This window comes from Paramisgurnus dabryanus, chromosome 11 (genome assembly GCF_030506205.2).
Source record: "Paramisgurnus dabryanus chromosome 11, PD_genome_1.1, whole genome shotgun sequence".
NCBI classification, from domain to species: domain Eukaryota; kingdom Metazoa; phylum Chordata; class Actinopteri; order Cypriniformes; family Cobitidae; genus Paramisgurnus; species Paramisgurnus dabryanus.
In genome coordinates, this window is record NC_133347.1 from 17,506,110 (window position 1) to 17,522,937 (window position 16,828).

Sequence of the window (16,828 nt, forward strand, 5' to 3'; positions counted from 1 at the left end):
CCACTAGGGGCTATCACTTTCATAAAAGCTTACATTGCAGTCTAAGTAACTAAATATTTGTTAAAAAAAGTTGCAATACACTCCGTGTTGAATTAGGCAAATATTTTTATATTTAAAGAATAAAACATTTACATAATTAGACATCATTACATTGATGGTTGTTAGATTTTTAATTATGTTTTCCAAAGGGACGTCATCAGCTGCAAACTATTAAATGCTACAGGATTAAGAAACTATTTAAAAAATATATTTTGGGTGATACAGTTGGTGATACTGGCAGCTATACAGCGAATCCTACTATTTCATTTTTGCATTTCATATCCGTTAAATCTTAGTCTACCGGCTAGTATTTTAGCTGCATAAATAAATCGGGTAAAATTACAACAACAAAAAAAAACTAATTATGATGTTTAATGTTAATTCGACTTTGCATCGAAGTTTTTTAATGTTTTATAACTTTAAGGCAACTGCATGCTATATTCTTTATAAACATTCAAAATAAACTACGCACTTGATTACTGCTTGCTCCTAAGGTCAACAAAATTTCCACATTAAAACTAATCAAAGCTAAAATCTACAGCAATCATACTATATATTTATATAGGCTATTATATAATATTTTATATGTTATATTTAGACAGACAGGCTCCAAAAATGCGTCCATTAAGCTTTATCCGCATTGTAACCACGCTGCTTGCGCATCCAGTGTCCAAGCACAATAAACGCGTGAACTAATGAACAACAGCAGTTTGTACTTTATATTTTAAGTGTAATGCACAGCCAAGTACTTGCACGACCCACCTTATTCCCCTGTGCAATGCACTTATTGGGAACCCCTAATATAAATGATCCTTTCAAAGCATAGCGGATGAATTGGAGCAGTTTAAACATGATACGTTTGGAAATAAAGTTGCGGGTTTTGCACGAATTTGATATAAAATATAGAAGGTTGAATTTAGTTGTTTGCAATTTGAAATATTTTCTACCAGATATTCCTAATAAATTTAACTTGAACTATTTCTAAAATGTTTCTTTAATAAAGAACACCGCTATCTCACAATGCAGCGAAACCTGTTACATGAAGTGAATAATTGATTGTCAAGCGATCGATATCAACCTCTTCAGCACCTCCACCATGGACAGCACCCGCTAAGGTCGAACTTAAGAAGGTTTACCTTAAGCAACATCCTAAGGTATAGTTCGGAGAACACACGTAGGAAAGGTATACCTGTAGTTAAGGTTTACCTTAAGAGTCTTCGTAGCGCGCTAAGAGACAACGTTATCGGAGAACGCAGCCCAGGTCTTTAAAACTGAATATGACCTTGGCATGTGATTCTAAAGGTGCAGTATGTTTGGACATTGCTGGGCTCTATTGACTGCTTTTATTCACGATTTAGTTTAAGTTTTAATTCACGGTAGACAACACAGAAACGAAAGTTCTGGCAACGTGCGTGAAAACCGTCTACAACAGCATCTGACTCTGAAATCAAATACATTTGCATATTAAACAAAACTCCAAGATCTTACTTACATGTATGTGCTTCAGGAGCACACTTGTGACTGCTTCAGGCCACCTTTAATGTTACGAGCACCCTGTCGAATATAAAACCAATCTTAATTTCCCTAATGATTTCCTAATCTTTTGTAACTGTGTTTGTGGCTTCCAGCTTGATGATTTGATAATTTAATGCGTTGCTTTGATCTTCTTTTTCCAGGAAGAGCCATTCGTAATGGTCTCTGAGAATGTGTTGGGAAAACCGAAGAAGTACCAGGGATTCTCCATCGACGTTCTGGATGCTCTGGCCAACTACCTTGGATTTAAGTATGAGATATACGTGGCCCCTGATCACAAATATGGCAGTCAGCAAGCAGATGGGGCCTGGAACGGTCTAATGGGAGAACTGGTTTTCAAAGTAAGATGTATTTTGGTTATACCCTTCTAAATATTTATCTTTTTTGCAGTAACCATGTTTTTGGTGAATTGATTACCATTGGCAAGATCATTTTTTCTGTGTTGAAACCATGTCTGATTTAGTACTTTTGGGAAGTCACGTCAGTAGGCAGCAATGTTTGCATCAACTCTGGCCAGTTATTTCAGTCATGCAAGACTAAAGTAATATATACTTGAATGGGGAAAGACAGACAGTATCTCTACAACCACATGACAAAATTGCAATTAAACAACATATTTCGGTAACACTTTACTTGAAGGGGTGTTCATAAGACTGACATGACACCTTCATAATCATGACATGACACGTGCTATAAACATGAAGGAGATTTTATGCACATTATGTCATTGTCATTTGTTCAATTATGTGATTTTTACTGTAAAGATGTCTTTGTTATGACAACTTGACATTAACCAATACATTGTTACTTGTCATGACAACTTGATATTACCAAGACAACATAACAGACCACTTTTTACCAGTGATACAAATTGAATTTGTCATTAACAGGGTTCCCACGGGTCCTTGAAATCCTTGAAAGTTTGTGAATCTGGGGGAAAAAATCCAAGGCCCTGGGAATTTTTTGAAAATATACATACATAGATACAGGTCATTGAAAATGCTTCAATCTATTTTATGCAAGAAGTTTTCTGAAAAAGACACTGTGTCGTGTAGGATAATATCATAAACATTCTAGACTTTTTAAGCACACATGCTAAACTGATCGCTTTAAATGCTTATATCTTCTGTATGTGAATGTTGATTCATACCAAAATGCTTTTTGAAAATGTCTCAGGTTACGTATGCAACTGTTGTTCCCTGAGAAGGGAACGAGGCGCTGCATCTCCCCTGCCATACTTCCTGCATCCCTGTAATGCCGTCTTTGGCAATATTTCAGATAGCGATATACTTCCTGGCTCCCACGTCACCCTGTCTTTGTTGTTAAGCCTCACCATTGGTTGAATTTGATGCACTTACCCCTGGAGGCGTCCCCAAAGTGTCACCGAAGTGACGCAGCGTGAGTTCCCTCGAAAGGGAACTGTAACAATGTATCTTAAAAGGTAACACAATGTAACCTTGCTCTCACTTGAAATGTGTCCCCACATTTAGTCCTTGAATTTGAGGGTATTGGACCTGGAAAGTCCTTGAAAGGTCCTTGAATTTGAAGTTAACTAAGGTGTGGAAACCCTGCATTAAAATGTCACTTAGTGTGAATACTCTGTCATATAGTTTTATAACAGTGTTATGAATATTTTTATTGACCTCAACTTCAGTGGTACAAATATAATTTGCATTCAAATGTCAGTGTTAATACAGTTTTATAACAACATCATGTATATTCTTTAGTTCATAATGTTTTTTTTAAGTTTCCTTCATGTGTTTAACAAATAAAATCAATTATTCAATAATAATAATTAAAATGTATAAAATTATATTTTATTGCATTTGGAGACCGATTCACAAAAAAAAGAAAACAGTACAATAATGGGTTAACCCATGTTATGTTAACCCATAAAGCTAGGTAGTTTCTTAAGTTTGATCATTATTCTGCTATGTCATGTTTATGACAGATTTATGAGAAGTTAGGATGTATTGCTTTATGTCAAGTTGTCATATTAAAGACATCTCAAACAATGTAATCTTTGCATTAACAATTACATAATTGAACAAATGACACTTAATGACAGCTGTCATAAATGTGCATAAAATCTCCTTCATGTTCATGACACGTGTCATGTCATGATTATGAATGTGTCATGTCAGTCTTATGAACACCCCTTCAAGTAAAGTGTTACTCATAAATTAAACCTGACTTCAACTGTACCATAACTTCAAATTGTGCTAAAAGGAAAATTGTTTGAGGCTGTTTTTAGCTACTAAAACATTGATACTGAAAAATTATTTTGGGGGGCACCTGCTGTACATTATACAGTGCCTTTGTATTTTACATTTTATTTTCACAATTCAAAGTTCATACATGATTTTGATGATGCAGAATATTTTAATGCAGTCAGCACCGTCTTTTATCGGATGCCACATTATGACTACTATATAAGCCACCAACATCTATGATTTGAATTGCATTCCTACAGTATATCTTCTACATTTACAGCACAACTTTAAAATTTCCCTAAAATTCCCAAATAGCCTGAACTGTTTTGATAAAAAAAGAGCACAGATTTCTTACATGTAAACAAAAAAATAAGGCTCACGCTGAAATGCTGTCCGCTGGCAGAAAAACAAAAGGGAAATCATGCAGCAGTGAGAGGTCAGACATACACTTTTAAGGGCCATTACCCAGAAACCCCTGCTGCTTTTCATTCCACAGCTCTTTACAGTTCCACGACACGCCTCCATCCCTACTGCTCTCTGTACTGTGAATGTTTCTCATCGCTGTTCGGTCAGGGAGATGGAAACGCCAGCCAGAGTCTATTGCCGCTTATCTCTGCTCCCAGAACGATGAACCAAAACGGAAGGAAAATATGAGCGAGCTTTAATCCCATTGTTGCGGTCCCTGTTAACACATTGTTTTCCAGCGACTTTAAATCAGAGTGCTTTTATGAATCAACAGAACTTTAAGGTTTTACTGCAATTTGGCATTTCGGATAAAAAGTTGATTTGGTCTGTTTTTGGATTTGTGTGTTTGCCTGGTTAGCATGGTGCAGTCAGCCTCTCCTGGTAGATGCTGTAACTGCATCATTTGGCTAAAAGCCATTCAAAAGAAAATGCACATTATGATGGAATATGATAGATAGATAGATAGATAGATAGATAGATAGATAGATAGATAGATAGATAGATAGATAGATAGATAGATAGATAGATAGATAGATAGATAGATTTGTTCCTATACCATCAGTATTAAACATACAGTAAGTACTGTACATAAGTACAGTATTAAACATATCTAAACATGCAAGCACATTTAAAGACATTATACCACGGGTCTGTTGAATGCTGCATTCTGATTGGCTGAGAAATGTTCTATGGGTGTTGATTATTTTTCTGTAAACTGCACACCTAACTTGTCAAATGTCTCAAAAATAGGCACCAGAGCAATGTTTGTGGTAATCGTGGTATAAGCGGAATAATTGACTCTGGTCCTTTGAATTATTTGAAAATAATGCACACCTGCGGTGTAACGCATTACCACCTTGGTGTGCATTATTTTCCTATAATTCAATGGCCCGTCGTCAATTATTCCTTCCATAAAACATTTCCCCATGCCAGGCTTTTGTACTTAGAATAAAGGCCAAATGCCCATACAATAGATAGCTTTTATACAATAAATGGCCATTTCTGCTCATTTAAGCATTTTGTTTCCTTAACAGACCATGAAATTAGCAGCTTTAGTGAGCTGTAAATTAATTGTATGACTGGTAGGGTAAAGTGACATTAGGATGTATTGCTTACATTACGTACTTGTCTTCTTTCCTCTTACACAAGCTTTGCTGATATGTTATTGTTAATGCACTCATTTATAACATCATCAGTGATTTGTTTCAGCCGCGACCAGCTGCTTACAACCCTGCAAGCTGAGCTCAGGAAAAGTGTGCAAACGTGGCTAGTGGAAATTCATAAAAAAATGATAAGCATTGTTAATCCACGGCCACTGTTTATTTTATCAAAAGACATGGAAATTATATGCACATATTAAGATGGATGCAGTTCATGATGGTTTTAAGTTACAGTAGGGAAAAAAAGTCATGTGATTATCAAGTGTGGTGACCCCTACTCTAAATGTGACCTCTGCATGGCATGAACAGACGCAAAGCTGTTGGCTTATGTTATAATGTAATGACTATAAACATATATTTCATTACACCTCCAATGAGCATGGTTGTTGAGTATCGTTGGATTGATTTTCATCCCGCAGTGGAGGTGTAGAAAAATTATTCCTCACTCCTTCACAGCGTTGTCAAGCTATGCCCTTGTTATTGTATTGCAACCTCTATAGCAGCAAAAAATTCAAGCATATAAGTTATTGATTCTGTTGTAAGAAATCATTTACATTATCAGTATTTTATCATTTGTTCCTAATTTTATTACAATCGTATCAGCATAACATCAATTCTATGCTACAATCTGAAATCTACTTTAAATGTCTGTACTTCAGTTTGGCTCTATAGTTATAAAGCAAGAAGTACATGACAAAGGATTTCACGGCGAAACAATGAAATGAGAACCTGTTGTGTGGATTAGCATGTGTGTAGTGATCCAGGGGTCGGATGCTTCTCTAACCTTGCTCAAACACTGGGGTCTTATGAGGCTTCCTGATCTCTATAGGTGGCAAGGCAGGTTAATGGGAGTCAGACTTTGTCTCTCGACCTCTGATTATAAAATGCTTTTGTTCTGCAGATGATAATGTCTCTTGACAGGATCTGCCCCAGTGCTCTTGAGCTCAACTGGTCGCTGTTATTTCAAGAACTGCCAGAAGTCACAAAAATTAGATGTTGTTTTGCATTTGAAAGCCTTAGAAATAACTTTGGTCCTGGCAGCAGACTGCACTGCCCTAAACTACATGGGAGGAATCTATGGAGTTTTCTTTGTGTTTGGGGATGATATAAGGAAGAATGCATATTTTTTGATTTATTACCCTATTATCAGATGTGTTCTTTTTAAAGAGGGGATTGAAGCTTAACAAGTAAAATAAATAAATAAAAACCAGATTTTTATATTTCCTGAAGAAATGCATATAAATAACCTTTAAAGCTCCACTGTGTACTTTTTTGAGTTAATTCTTAGCAAAAACCCATGTTTTCTTTCAAAAGTATGTGCTCATTCATGTGTAATTACTTCCCACCCACTAATCAAAGTGTTCTCATAAGTGTAGAATCTGCTATTTAAAATACATACGGTCGAATCGATCGACTGGCATCCATGTTGTGCCTCCATCTTTGAAATACATTCGCCGAAGAGGGACATTCCTGAAATTCAAGCTTCGCCTTTCGCGCTTTCAGACTACACTCACGCTGGCCGCTAGCTGAAGCCTCCATAGGTTGCATACGTAGGCGGTATAAGTCATTAAGACAGTCTTATTTCGAAAATTAACAATTATAAAGCTGACAAATATTCTTAGTTAATAGTAAATTTATGTAATATGCTTATGACTTGCGAATGTAATGCTCAGTTAATTTAAATAAACCAGGTTTGATGACGTATGCAGCCTATGCGACCTGCGTAGACTGAATCCTAAATTCGGATTTTACAACAGCCGCACACCGTTATGAACCTGCGATCTAATGCTTTGATTTGAGGCAGATTTGAAAGCCTTTTGAAGACCTATTTTCGAGGACAATAAAACACGTCGCCAAGGAAGCAAAAAGGGGATTTAAAACGACAACGCGACAGGAAAAACATCAAGACCAAAGTCAATATTGGAGTAATGTTAGTTTTCCAAGATCATGAGGCTCACAGGACCCGAAGTTACCTACTTTCTATCTTCTCCACAGGTAATTCAGCATATTTGTTTAAATATATACAGTCTATGGTGTAAACTCAAAGTTTTATAGTTGCTTGTGTAACTATAACATGGTTATGCATAACACTTGTTAGTGTAAACATGCATGTGGTTTAATGTGTTCGAACAGGCACACGCCATCTCTCCGCCCATTTATGTAATCTGAGGTACTGAGATAAATGTTTTTCATCTTTTCTGACCTCTAGCACAAACATACGGTGTACAGCGCTATTTTTAGCCTTTCATTGATAAAAGCATCTGATCTGCGCATCTTTCGTTTCATTGTACAAGCGTGTGAAAGTTGCGCGATCTTTTTTCACCAATTTCAGAGAAAGCTCTTACATATACACGGACATGTAACGTTTACTTAAAACATAAGCGTTGGACTCTGACATAAAATTAGTTCGCGTCCATTTAAACCCGTCATTACTCCCGCTCATGATTAAATGACAGGAGAGGGACTCGTCCACAGACCATCCCCTCAATAATCTGGAGGGAAGCGGTCGAAAATGGACAAAAAGAGACGGATTTAAACACCAAGTGTAAACGTGATGTGTCTCTCTCGTCCACTTGTGTTCCGATCGACGAAAACACATCTTAATACCAAATCTAACTAGGGGTGCGTATGGATTCAGATGTTCCAGATCGATTAAATTTCGATTCAAAAGCTATAAAATCGATTTGATTTCGATTCTCGATTCAATTTTCGATTCCGGTTCTCGGGTCAGGTTTAAAGCCACAACACTATCGTTGTTGTCTTGCTTGCAAAATCTAAAATGCATCTTACTTTTTATGTGAAGGTGGCATCAACATCGATAAAGCGCCTAAAACTTCCATTTTGAGCGCTGAATGAAAGAATGACAGGCTCCTTGGTAACATCACGCAAGGCAAAAAAGAGAAGAAAGGAAGAAATTACCTTCAAATAAATAAATAAATAAATAAATAAATAAATAAATAAATATATATATATATATATATATATATATATATATATATATATTTGAAAGTAATTTCTTTCTTAACATGTCAATATTATTGTGTAATTAATTATAAAAAGCCTCTTTTTATGTCTAAACTGCCTGTACTAACATGTATTTACTGTAAATCTGCTTTGTGTAATTAATAAGATTAAAAATTACAATTGTTTAACAGCCCTAAAGAAAACATGTACATGAGCAATATCATCTGTGAAAACCTTAGGTCTGAAGCTTTGCAATCAGACTCAAAGTGCTAATTGCGCTTTGGTCCTCTGTTCTTTTCTTTGCAAATAACAAATACCCAGTTTTTTCATATTTGTGAAATTCTACTTTTGTGCCATTTTTTTATATATTTTAAATTGCTCTCAAAATGTTTTTCTTCTGTTAGGTTGCTCCTATGAATCATTGCATGGTTGGTCTTTAATTTGTACCTTCTCTGTGTGTTTGCTTGTTTGGTAGAGAGCAGACGTTGGTCTCTCAGCCCTGACCATCACGCCCGAGCGGGAGAGCGTGGTAGACTTCACCACTCGCTACATGGACTACTCTGTGGGTGTATTACTGAAGAAGGCCGAAAGGACGGTGGATATATTTGCATGCCTGGCCCCCTTCGACCTCTCTCTGTGGGCTTGTATAGCTGGCACAGTGCTGCTGGTAGGAACTCTTGTGTATCTGCTCAATTGGCTCAACCCTCCTAGACTACCAATGGGCTCGGTCTCATCCACCACTCTATACAACTCCATGTGGTTCGTCTACGGCTCCTTCGTTCAGCAGGGTAAGTGCATGTGAGCATGTGACGTGCGCTGCAAATATGTGCTGGGGGAATAAAGGAAAATTCAAGAGGGAGAAAGAGATAAGGAGAAAAGCAGGGCACAAAGATAATTTTAAGTACTCTCTTGCTTTTGAAAGCTTGTGTGTAATGAGAGAGGTGTGTGAGTCAGGAGATTCGTGTATACTTGACAAAAAGAGAAAAATACAGATAGAGGGAGCCGAGGGAAGTTTCAATTATACGTAGATCAAATCTGCTTTTCTTTTCAAAACCCCTTTGCAACAGGTCAAAGCTGGCCCTTGGACAAAAGATGGAAAGATGAAAACTGACAAAGGGGAGGGGAGGGGCAAGCTTGAGGAAAGATAGATGGAGGAGAAAATCTGTGTATTTCACAGAGCACAGTGTTGGCAGGTGTGAGGGTTTTGTGTGTAATTGAGTGTTGATATTAGGAATTATCCGTGATAGTTTGGCATAACTACAGGGGGTTTGACTTTTAAGCTGCTCAAAGATTTATGCTCATTAATGTAGATAACCAACATGTCAAATGTAACTACACTTAAAAATTAGGGCCGGGACTCGATTAAAAAAATTTATCTAATTAATTAGAGGCTTTGTAATTAATTAATCGAAATTAATCACATATAAATATTTGACCTGAGAACATTGAGAAGTTATTTTTTCACATGGATTTTTAGTATACCATGAATAATGACTAAATACATAAGCTTAAGCTTTATTGTTTATTTTTGTTCGACCAAGTTCTTGTACCCGGAGTCGGGCTAACGTCCACGCTAGCTGCTATATGTTTTGCATTGAGATGATACTTGAGGCTCGATGTGCTGCGGGTGATATGTGAATTCCTTGTTGCATAGCTTACACACAACCATGCTCTTATCGACGCTTCCATCCGTTCGTTTTTTATTTAAAAAAATTCCCATCCACGGGGCCAACCAAAGCGATCTCATCAGCTTCTTCGTTCATGTTCACTGTGGTTTGTTATTGTCTGAAGTCATGAACGCTAGTTGGTGCTCCAGTATAATGGGTCCGTCAAAACTCATCCAATGAGAAATGTTCCGCGGTGCAAAAATAAGTGCGATTAAAATGCGTTAAAAATTAATTAATCTTAATTAACGCGTTAAAGTCCTTGCCCTATTAAAAATAATAATTATTATTATTAAATTTTAAAAATAGTTTTTATATAGCATAAATATTTTAAGTTTATCAAACCATTTGTGTGTATTTTTGTAAGTGTTTAATGTTTTTGTAAATAATTTCTGTTTTAGGTTATGATTTAGTTTTTTATTTATTAAGCAAAGCGATTTTTGAGCATTTGACCTAAAGCAATTGCTTTAATGACAGCAATAACATATTATTTTTAGGGAAGCACCGATAGGACTTTTTTTGGCCGATACCGATTTAAACAGACAACTTCTGGCCGATACCGATGCCGATATCGAACACAAAGATATTAAACACTTACAATACTATACAGTTGGTCTATTAGCTAGTTTATTTCTGCATCAAATTATTTTTACTGAACATGGATTTTATCTAATTAACATTCAACTGACCAACATAATAAGAGAGGCACAAATTAAGCTAAAACAAATATGATAAGACAGCATGACAACCTTCAAAGGTGGTTTTTGCTACAGTATTCGGGATTTATTTTATTAACAACATTAACTAATTTTTTTACATATAATGGATTTCTTTATGCAGTTAATAAATAAACAATCAGTATCTGCCTTTCTCGTGCTATTGCCGATATGCCGATGGTTTCAAATTCATCAAAAAACGGCCGATAAATATCGGCGGCCGGTACATCGGTGCATCACTATATTATTTATAACCAGTGTTAATGATGGGTAAACTGGACTGATATACTGTATAAACAATTTCTGCTAAATTTTACAATTTTATGTAATTTATAATTCTTAGGTAATATAAATATCAAATGACTGTAGAGTTTTATAAAACCAGGACACTAGGGAACTGATGAAACAGGTTGCTTTATGAAATGTGCGCATCAAAGTTACTTTAATGAGAAAAGCTTGATCGTCTTTTGATTTCATCAGTCTATTTCAAAAGCTAGGATAAAAGTTTACATTAGCTTTTTACTGCTTAAATATTGAAATGTTGAACTTATTACCTTTATTCAAGTATTGCAAGACACTTTACATTTTAATAGAGTAAAGTTTTGACGCTATACCCTCTCTGAAATATGATCTTTTTTGTACTTTAACAATATAATAATGCACACAGAATTGGGAAGGGTTGTTTTCAGTGGTTTCTTGGAGGTATGGACTCAGGTGTAGGCAGTTCATTCCACCAGAGAGTAACACAATAGTTAAATGTTTTTGTGACTGATTTGGTGCCTCTTTGTGATTGAACAACTCAAAACTCATTCACAATATAACATATATCTAAGTTTATTAACATTTATTAGGAAACAACAATTAGGGAGACATGACATCTCTTCATTATGTATGTGACATTTCTAAAAGCAGCATTAACATGCTGTAAGCAACTGCTGCAGTTTCAATTCTTAATCTACAGTTTGTATGCATTTACATTACCTCATGCATGTATCAGCCAATATGTTTATTCTGCTAACTGTTAGTTATAAATCTATCCGTTAATAATCATTACTGCATGTTGTGCTTATAGAACACCATTGACCTGTGGTAAATCACTAAAACATACAGATTTAAAGGAAAAAAGTTACAGTAATATAGCTGCGTTCATTTCTAATGTATTACCTGCATCTATATCTACAATGGCTTTGAATGCATCTAATCAAATTTGAGTTTACAGATGTAATTACCTGCATGAAAAAACATGTTTAAGCATGGGTGCAGTTTTGCATAAACAATGCAATTTCCTTAAAAATGATGTTACACAGAATTATTACAGTAAAATATAGAGATACATTGGATATGGTTCCTTTGGTAAGCACTTACTTTTTCCATGGTGAGGTTAACATTTACATATAATTGCCTTTAACCAAAAGTCAGTAAATACACATGAACTGGTTATAATGGTTATTATCATAATAAGACAGCATAATTGCTGCCTTGTATCTGTGTCCACTGCAGTTCTAATTGCAATCTCTGCTGCTTTGTAAAACACCCTCATTATGATGAAAAATCAGTTTACTAATTTGATTTCATCAGACAGCTGAACCAAGATCTGCTGCTATTTAGGATGAAAATTTAAAATGGAGATGATTATAGTACATGCCATGGCACGGATATAGCAAATATACACTCACCTAAAGGATTATCAGGAACAGCTGTTCAATTTCTCATTAATGCAATTATCTAATCAACCAATCACATGGCAGTTGCTTCAATGCATTTAGGGGTGTGGTCCTGGTCAAGACAATCTGCTGAACTCCAAACTGAATGTCAGAATGGGAAAGAAAGGTTATTTAAGCCATTTTGAGCGTGGCATGGTTGTTGGTGCCAGAGGGGCCGGTCTGAGTATTTCACAATCTGCTGGGATTTTCACGCACAACCATTTCTAGGGTTTACAAAGAATGGCGTGAAAAGGGAAAAACATCCAGTATGTGGCAGTCCTGTGCAGAGGTGTAAAGTACTCGAGTAAATGTACTTCGTTACTGTACTTAAGTATTTTTTGGGCTACTTTGTACTTGTACTGAGTATAAAAAATATAAGCAACTTTTACTCTCTACTCAATTACATTTTTGATTGGGTATTTGTACTCTTTACTCCACTACATTTGAAATTACACTTAACGTTACTCGCTACATTGTTTATTTCGTCAAATAAAAACGAGACGAAAGTGTCAGAGGGTGATGATGGATAGAATCTGTGGTCGCGAGGTTACACACACACACACACAACTTCATTTGGCGCTGCGCAGAGCAATCGTATGAAATCAAAGTACTGCGAGAGCGAATCAAATGCATATGGAGAAGTCTGGTCTCGCGGTACTTTGATGTCAAACGCTGAATGGCTTGCGTTGAGCCACCGTAGTGGGACATCTGCGTGCTGCGTATGTCATAAACTGTAGAGAAAAGTTTGCGTCTGGTCTGAGAGAAGAGATAAAGAGCAAACATATGGATGCATATCACATTTGCTTCAGTCAAGGGACCCTTTGTTAAACTTGTGATGCTACAATCAAAACAAAAGTGATGCGCGATTGCAGGAGGGTCATCCCGCAACTCAAAGGCAAGCACAAATGTTTAAATACTCTGATGCTACTTGCAGCTAACCTGAGCTGGTACATAACTTGATATAACTTACTATATAAGCCAAAATAAACCAGCGAGGTCCTGTACTGATTGCCCGAGTAACTTAAGTACATTATAAGATTGATAATAAGTTAATTTCACTGTCCTCACATTTTATCAAGTATGCTGTATTTACTGTAAAGAGGGATGCATGACGGAAGAAATGTAGTGCACCTAATGTGAGATATTGGTGTTACGTACCACATGTGTTTACAATTAATCTTTCAAATGAACAACTTCACGTTTTTAATATGCATTACTGTATCATATTTCTGTTAGTGTAATTTTAGTTTACTGGAATTTTTTAAATATTAAAATTATATCTTTTTTAGGATAGGCCATATAAGAATATTTGGTAACACTTTACAATAAGGTTCATTAGTTAACAGTAGTTAATGTATTAACCAACTTGAACAAACCATGAGCAATACATTTTTTACATTATTTCTTCATCTTTGTTAATGTTAGTTAATAAAAATGTAAGCTTTAATTGTTTGTTCATGTTAGTTCAGAGTGCATTAACTAATGTAAACAAGATTTTAATAAAGTATTAGTAATTGTTGAAATTAACATTAACAAAGATAAATAAATGCTGTATAAGTGCAGTTCATTATTAGTTCATGTTAACTAATGTAGCTAACTAATGTTAACTAATGAACCTTATTGTAAAGTGTTACCATATATTTATATCACAAAGTTAGGCTATATATTTTTCAGCATGGCACATTCAAGTACACAATGACACTAGACTAAAATTAAATGGGTTTACATTAAATTTAATGTAGATTTCTAGACTAAAATCTCATGGCATTTAGTTGAATAAAATTAGACTAAAACTAAATCAATTCAGATGACAAAAATATGACTAAAACTTAATTAAATTTTAGTCAAAAGACTGTGACTATGTTTAATCTGTGTTTGTTCTGCCAGGTCAAAATTTGGAGGTGTTTGATTTCTTTTCTATATTAGGAAATAAAACCTCATAAATAAACTTTCTTAGTTTTCACTGCCCAGACCTACAATGTCTCTTTGTGTTGAGGACTTGTGCATCTTTGAGCCAACATTCAGTACGAGTAAAAATACTTGAGTACTTTTAAATTGGGTTACTTTAATACTTTTACTCAAGTCGTATTTAAATTGGTGACTTGTAACTTGTAGTGGAGTAATTTTTACAGTAAGGAATTTGTACTTTTACTCAAGTATGGCCTTCAGCTACTCTTTACACCTCTGGTCCTGTGGCAGTCCAGTTGTAACCACTCGTTACATCTGAGGTATGCAGAAAAGCATTTGTGAAGCCACAACACGCACAGCCTTGAGGCGAATGGGCTACAACAGCTGAAGACTCGACCGAGAACATGGATCCATCATGCCTTGTTACCACTGTGCAGGCTGGTGGTGGTGGTGTAATGGTGTGGGGGATGTTTTCTTGGCACACTTTAGGCCCCTTAGTGCCAATTGGGCATCGTTTAAATGCCATGGCCTACCTGAGCATTGTTTCTGACCATGTCCATCCCTTTACGACCAACATGGACCCATCCTCTGATGGTTACTTTCAGCAGGATAATGCACCATGTCACAAAGCTCGAATTTTTTCAAATCGGTTTTTTGAACATGACAATGAGTTCACTGTACTAAAATGGAACCGGAGCTTCGTGCCCTGGACGTGCATTCCACAAATCTCCATCAACTGCAAGATGCTATCCTATCAATATGGGCCAACGTTTCTAAAGGATGCTTTCAGAACCTTGTTGAATTAGTGCCACATAGAATTAAGGCAGTTGTGAAGACGAAAGGGGGTCCAACACAGTATTATTATTTTGTTCCTAATAATCCTTTAGGTGAGTGTATATTCATACAAATTCACAGTGTGCTTACATGTGCGTTCCCCCCATACTTAAAACATCACTACCCTGCTTTTGTCTTGTCTTTGTTTGATGTTTTGTGGAGAGCTGGTTGTACAAATACATCAATTCTCTAAAACGAGAGTGGGAGAGAAGGTACACACTGTAGCTGGAATGGCATAGCTCGAGTCTGTCTCTTTGATGAGTCACTTTCATCTGTCTCACAAAGACCTTTGCCTTTTCCTATGATGCTTCCTGAGGTTTTGTGTTATATATCCCCTTAAATGAACACCTTACCTGTCGCTCAACTTGTAGAGCATGACGTGCACAGTGCCAAGTTTAAAGTTTTGATTCCCAGGGAACACAAATACTTTTCTTCAAATAAATTAAAGCCACATGCTGAGTAGCCTCAAGGACTTTGTTGATTGAGAAGCTTTTTCATTTTTTAAGCTCTTCTGTCTCCATTTGTAGTTAAAACATGTAGATTTATAAGTAACGTCAAGCCCCTGATGTACCAAAACGTTCAAATTAGCTAAGAAAAACCATTTGCACTGTAAATATCAGTAAGTCGCCTATTAAACTCTCTTAGTAACTTTTTTTGCATCTACTTTTGCTTTCTAATGCACTGTAATTCACTGTGCCTTATGATCTAAATAAGCGTATTCACAAACTACACCTTGGTACTGTTAAAATAACACCACATGAATTGTGAACAATACAAAAGATTATGTTGAATGAGCACAGATTAGATATAGAGTTATTTGCTGTACCTTCAGGCACTAACACTATAATGTCTAACTGTGCAAACTGACAGTGCATCAGTACATTCTAATGCAATGTGTTCTTCTGCATTGTTACATTTGTATACAGAGTGTTTTCTATTTGCCACCATATTAAGCTAAATGGAGATAAAAGTTCAAGTTAGGTCGAAATAATTAGCTGTGCTTGCAAAGGCAAACATTACTGTTTCTATTGTGCATACCTAGGTAAACAAACCACTAAGCCTTCAGCGTGTAGCTCTCCCACACATTTTTGCTGCAGACATAAAATATACCTCAAATAGTGTGGCTTATTGAGGAGAGGTGCGCTCTTCTTTATTTATAACAAGTGGTTGGACTTGGTGAAAATAAAAGAAATGAAAAAAGTTACACACGTAGTTATATTGAACAATGGGCCACATGAGCCATATCTCCACTGTAGAAATAATCTTTGTTGCACTTAAATTTAAGTGAGGAGTTTCTTATTTCTTATTTTTTATAATCAAAAAAGTTGAAATTAATTGTAAAAATTTGATTAAAGTTAAAATTTAAAGTGCAACAAAGAATTTTTACAGTGTGGTGACCAAATATTACCCAAACTTCGGGCCTCTTTTTACTTAACTCTACAAAATGACTAAGAAAGCACATTGTTAGTAGCATACCAATGCCCTGGCAACCATCTTCAGCATTCTGGCAACCATCCTCATCATCCTGGCATTGTGGCAGACGCTTTATCATACACAACTCCTAGTTTTTCAGAAAATGTCAAATTGTATTTTTTTATAATTTTCTGGGTATGCAAGAACCAAGTTATA

The 16,828-nt window shown here is 35.9% G+C and overlaps 1 protein-coding gene across 3 annotated transcripts in view; it reads left to right on the forward strand.

The window, feature by feature from the left end:
- The window catches only part of grid2 (glutamate receptor, ionotropic, delta 2), a 462,370-nt gene that overhangs the window by 354,001 nt on the left and 91,541 nt on the right, over positions 1-16,828 (forward strand). For all 3 annotated transcript variants that reach the window (XR_010525685.1, XM_065247187.1, XM_065247188.1), the window contains exons 10-11: positions 1,716-1,913; positions 8,850-9,162. Coding sequence is in view for 2 of the 3 variants with exons in the window: in XM_065247187.1 (XP_065103259.1) it covers positions 1,716-1,913; positions 8,850-9,162 (511 nt within the window). In the remaining variant the exon portion in view is untranslated. The remainder of the gene's footprint in view (positions 1-1,715; positions 1,914-8,849; positions 9,163-16,828) is intronic.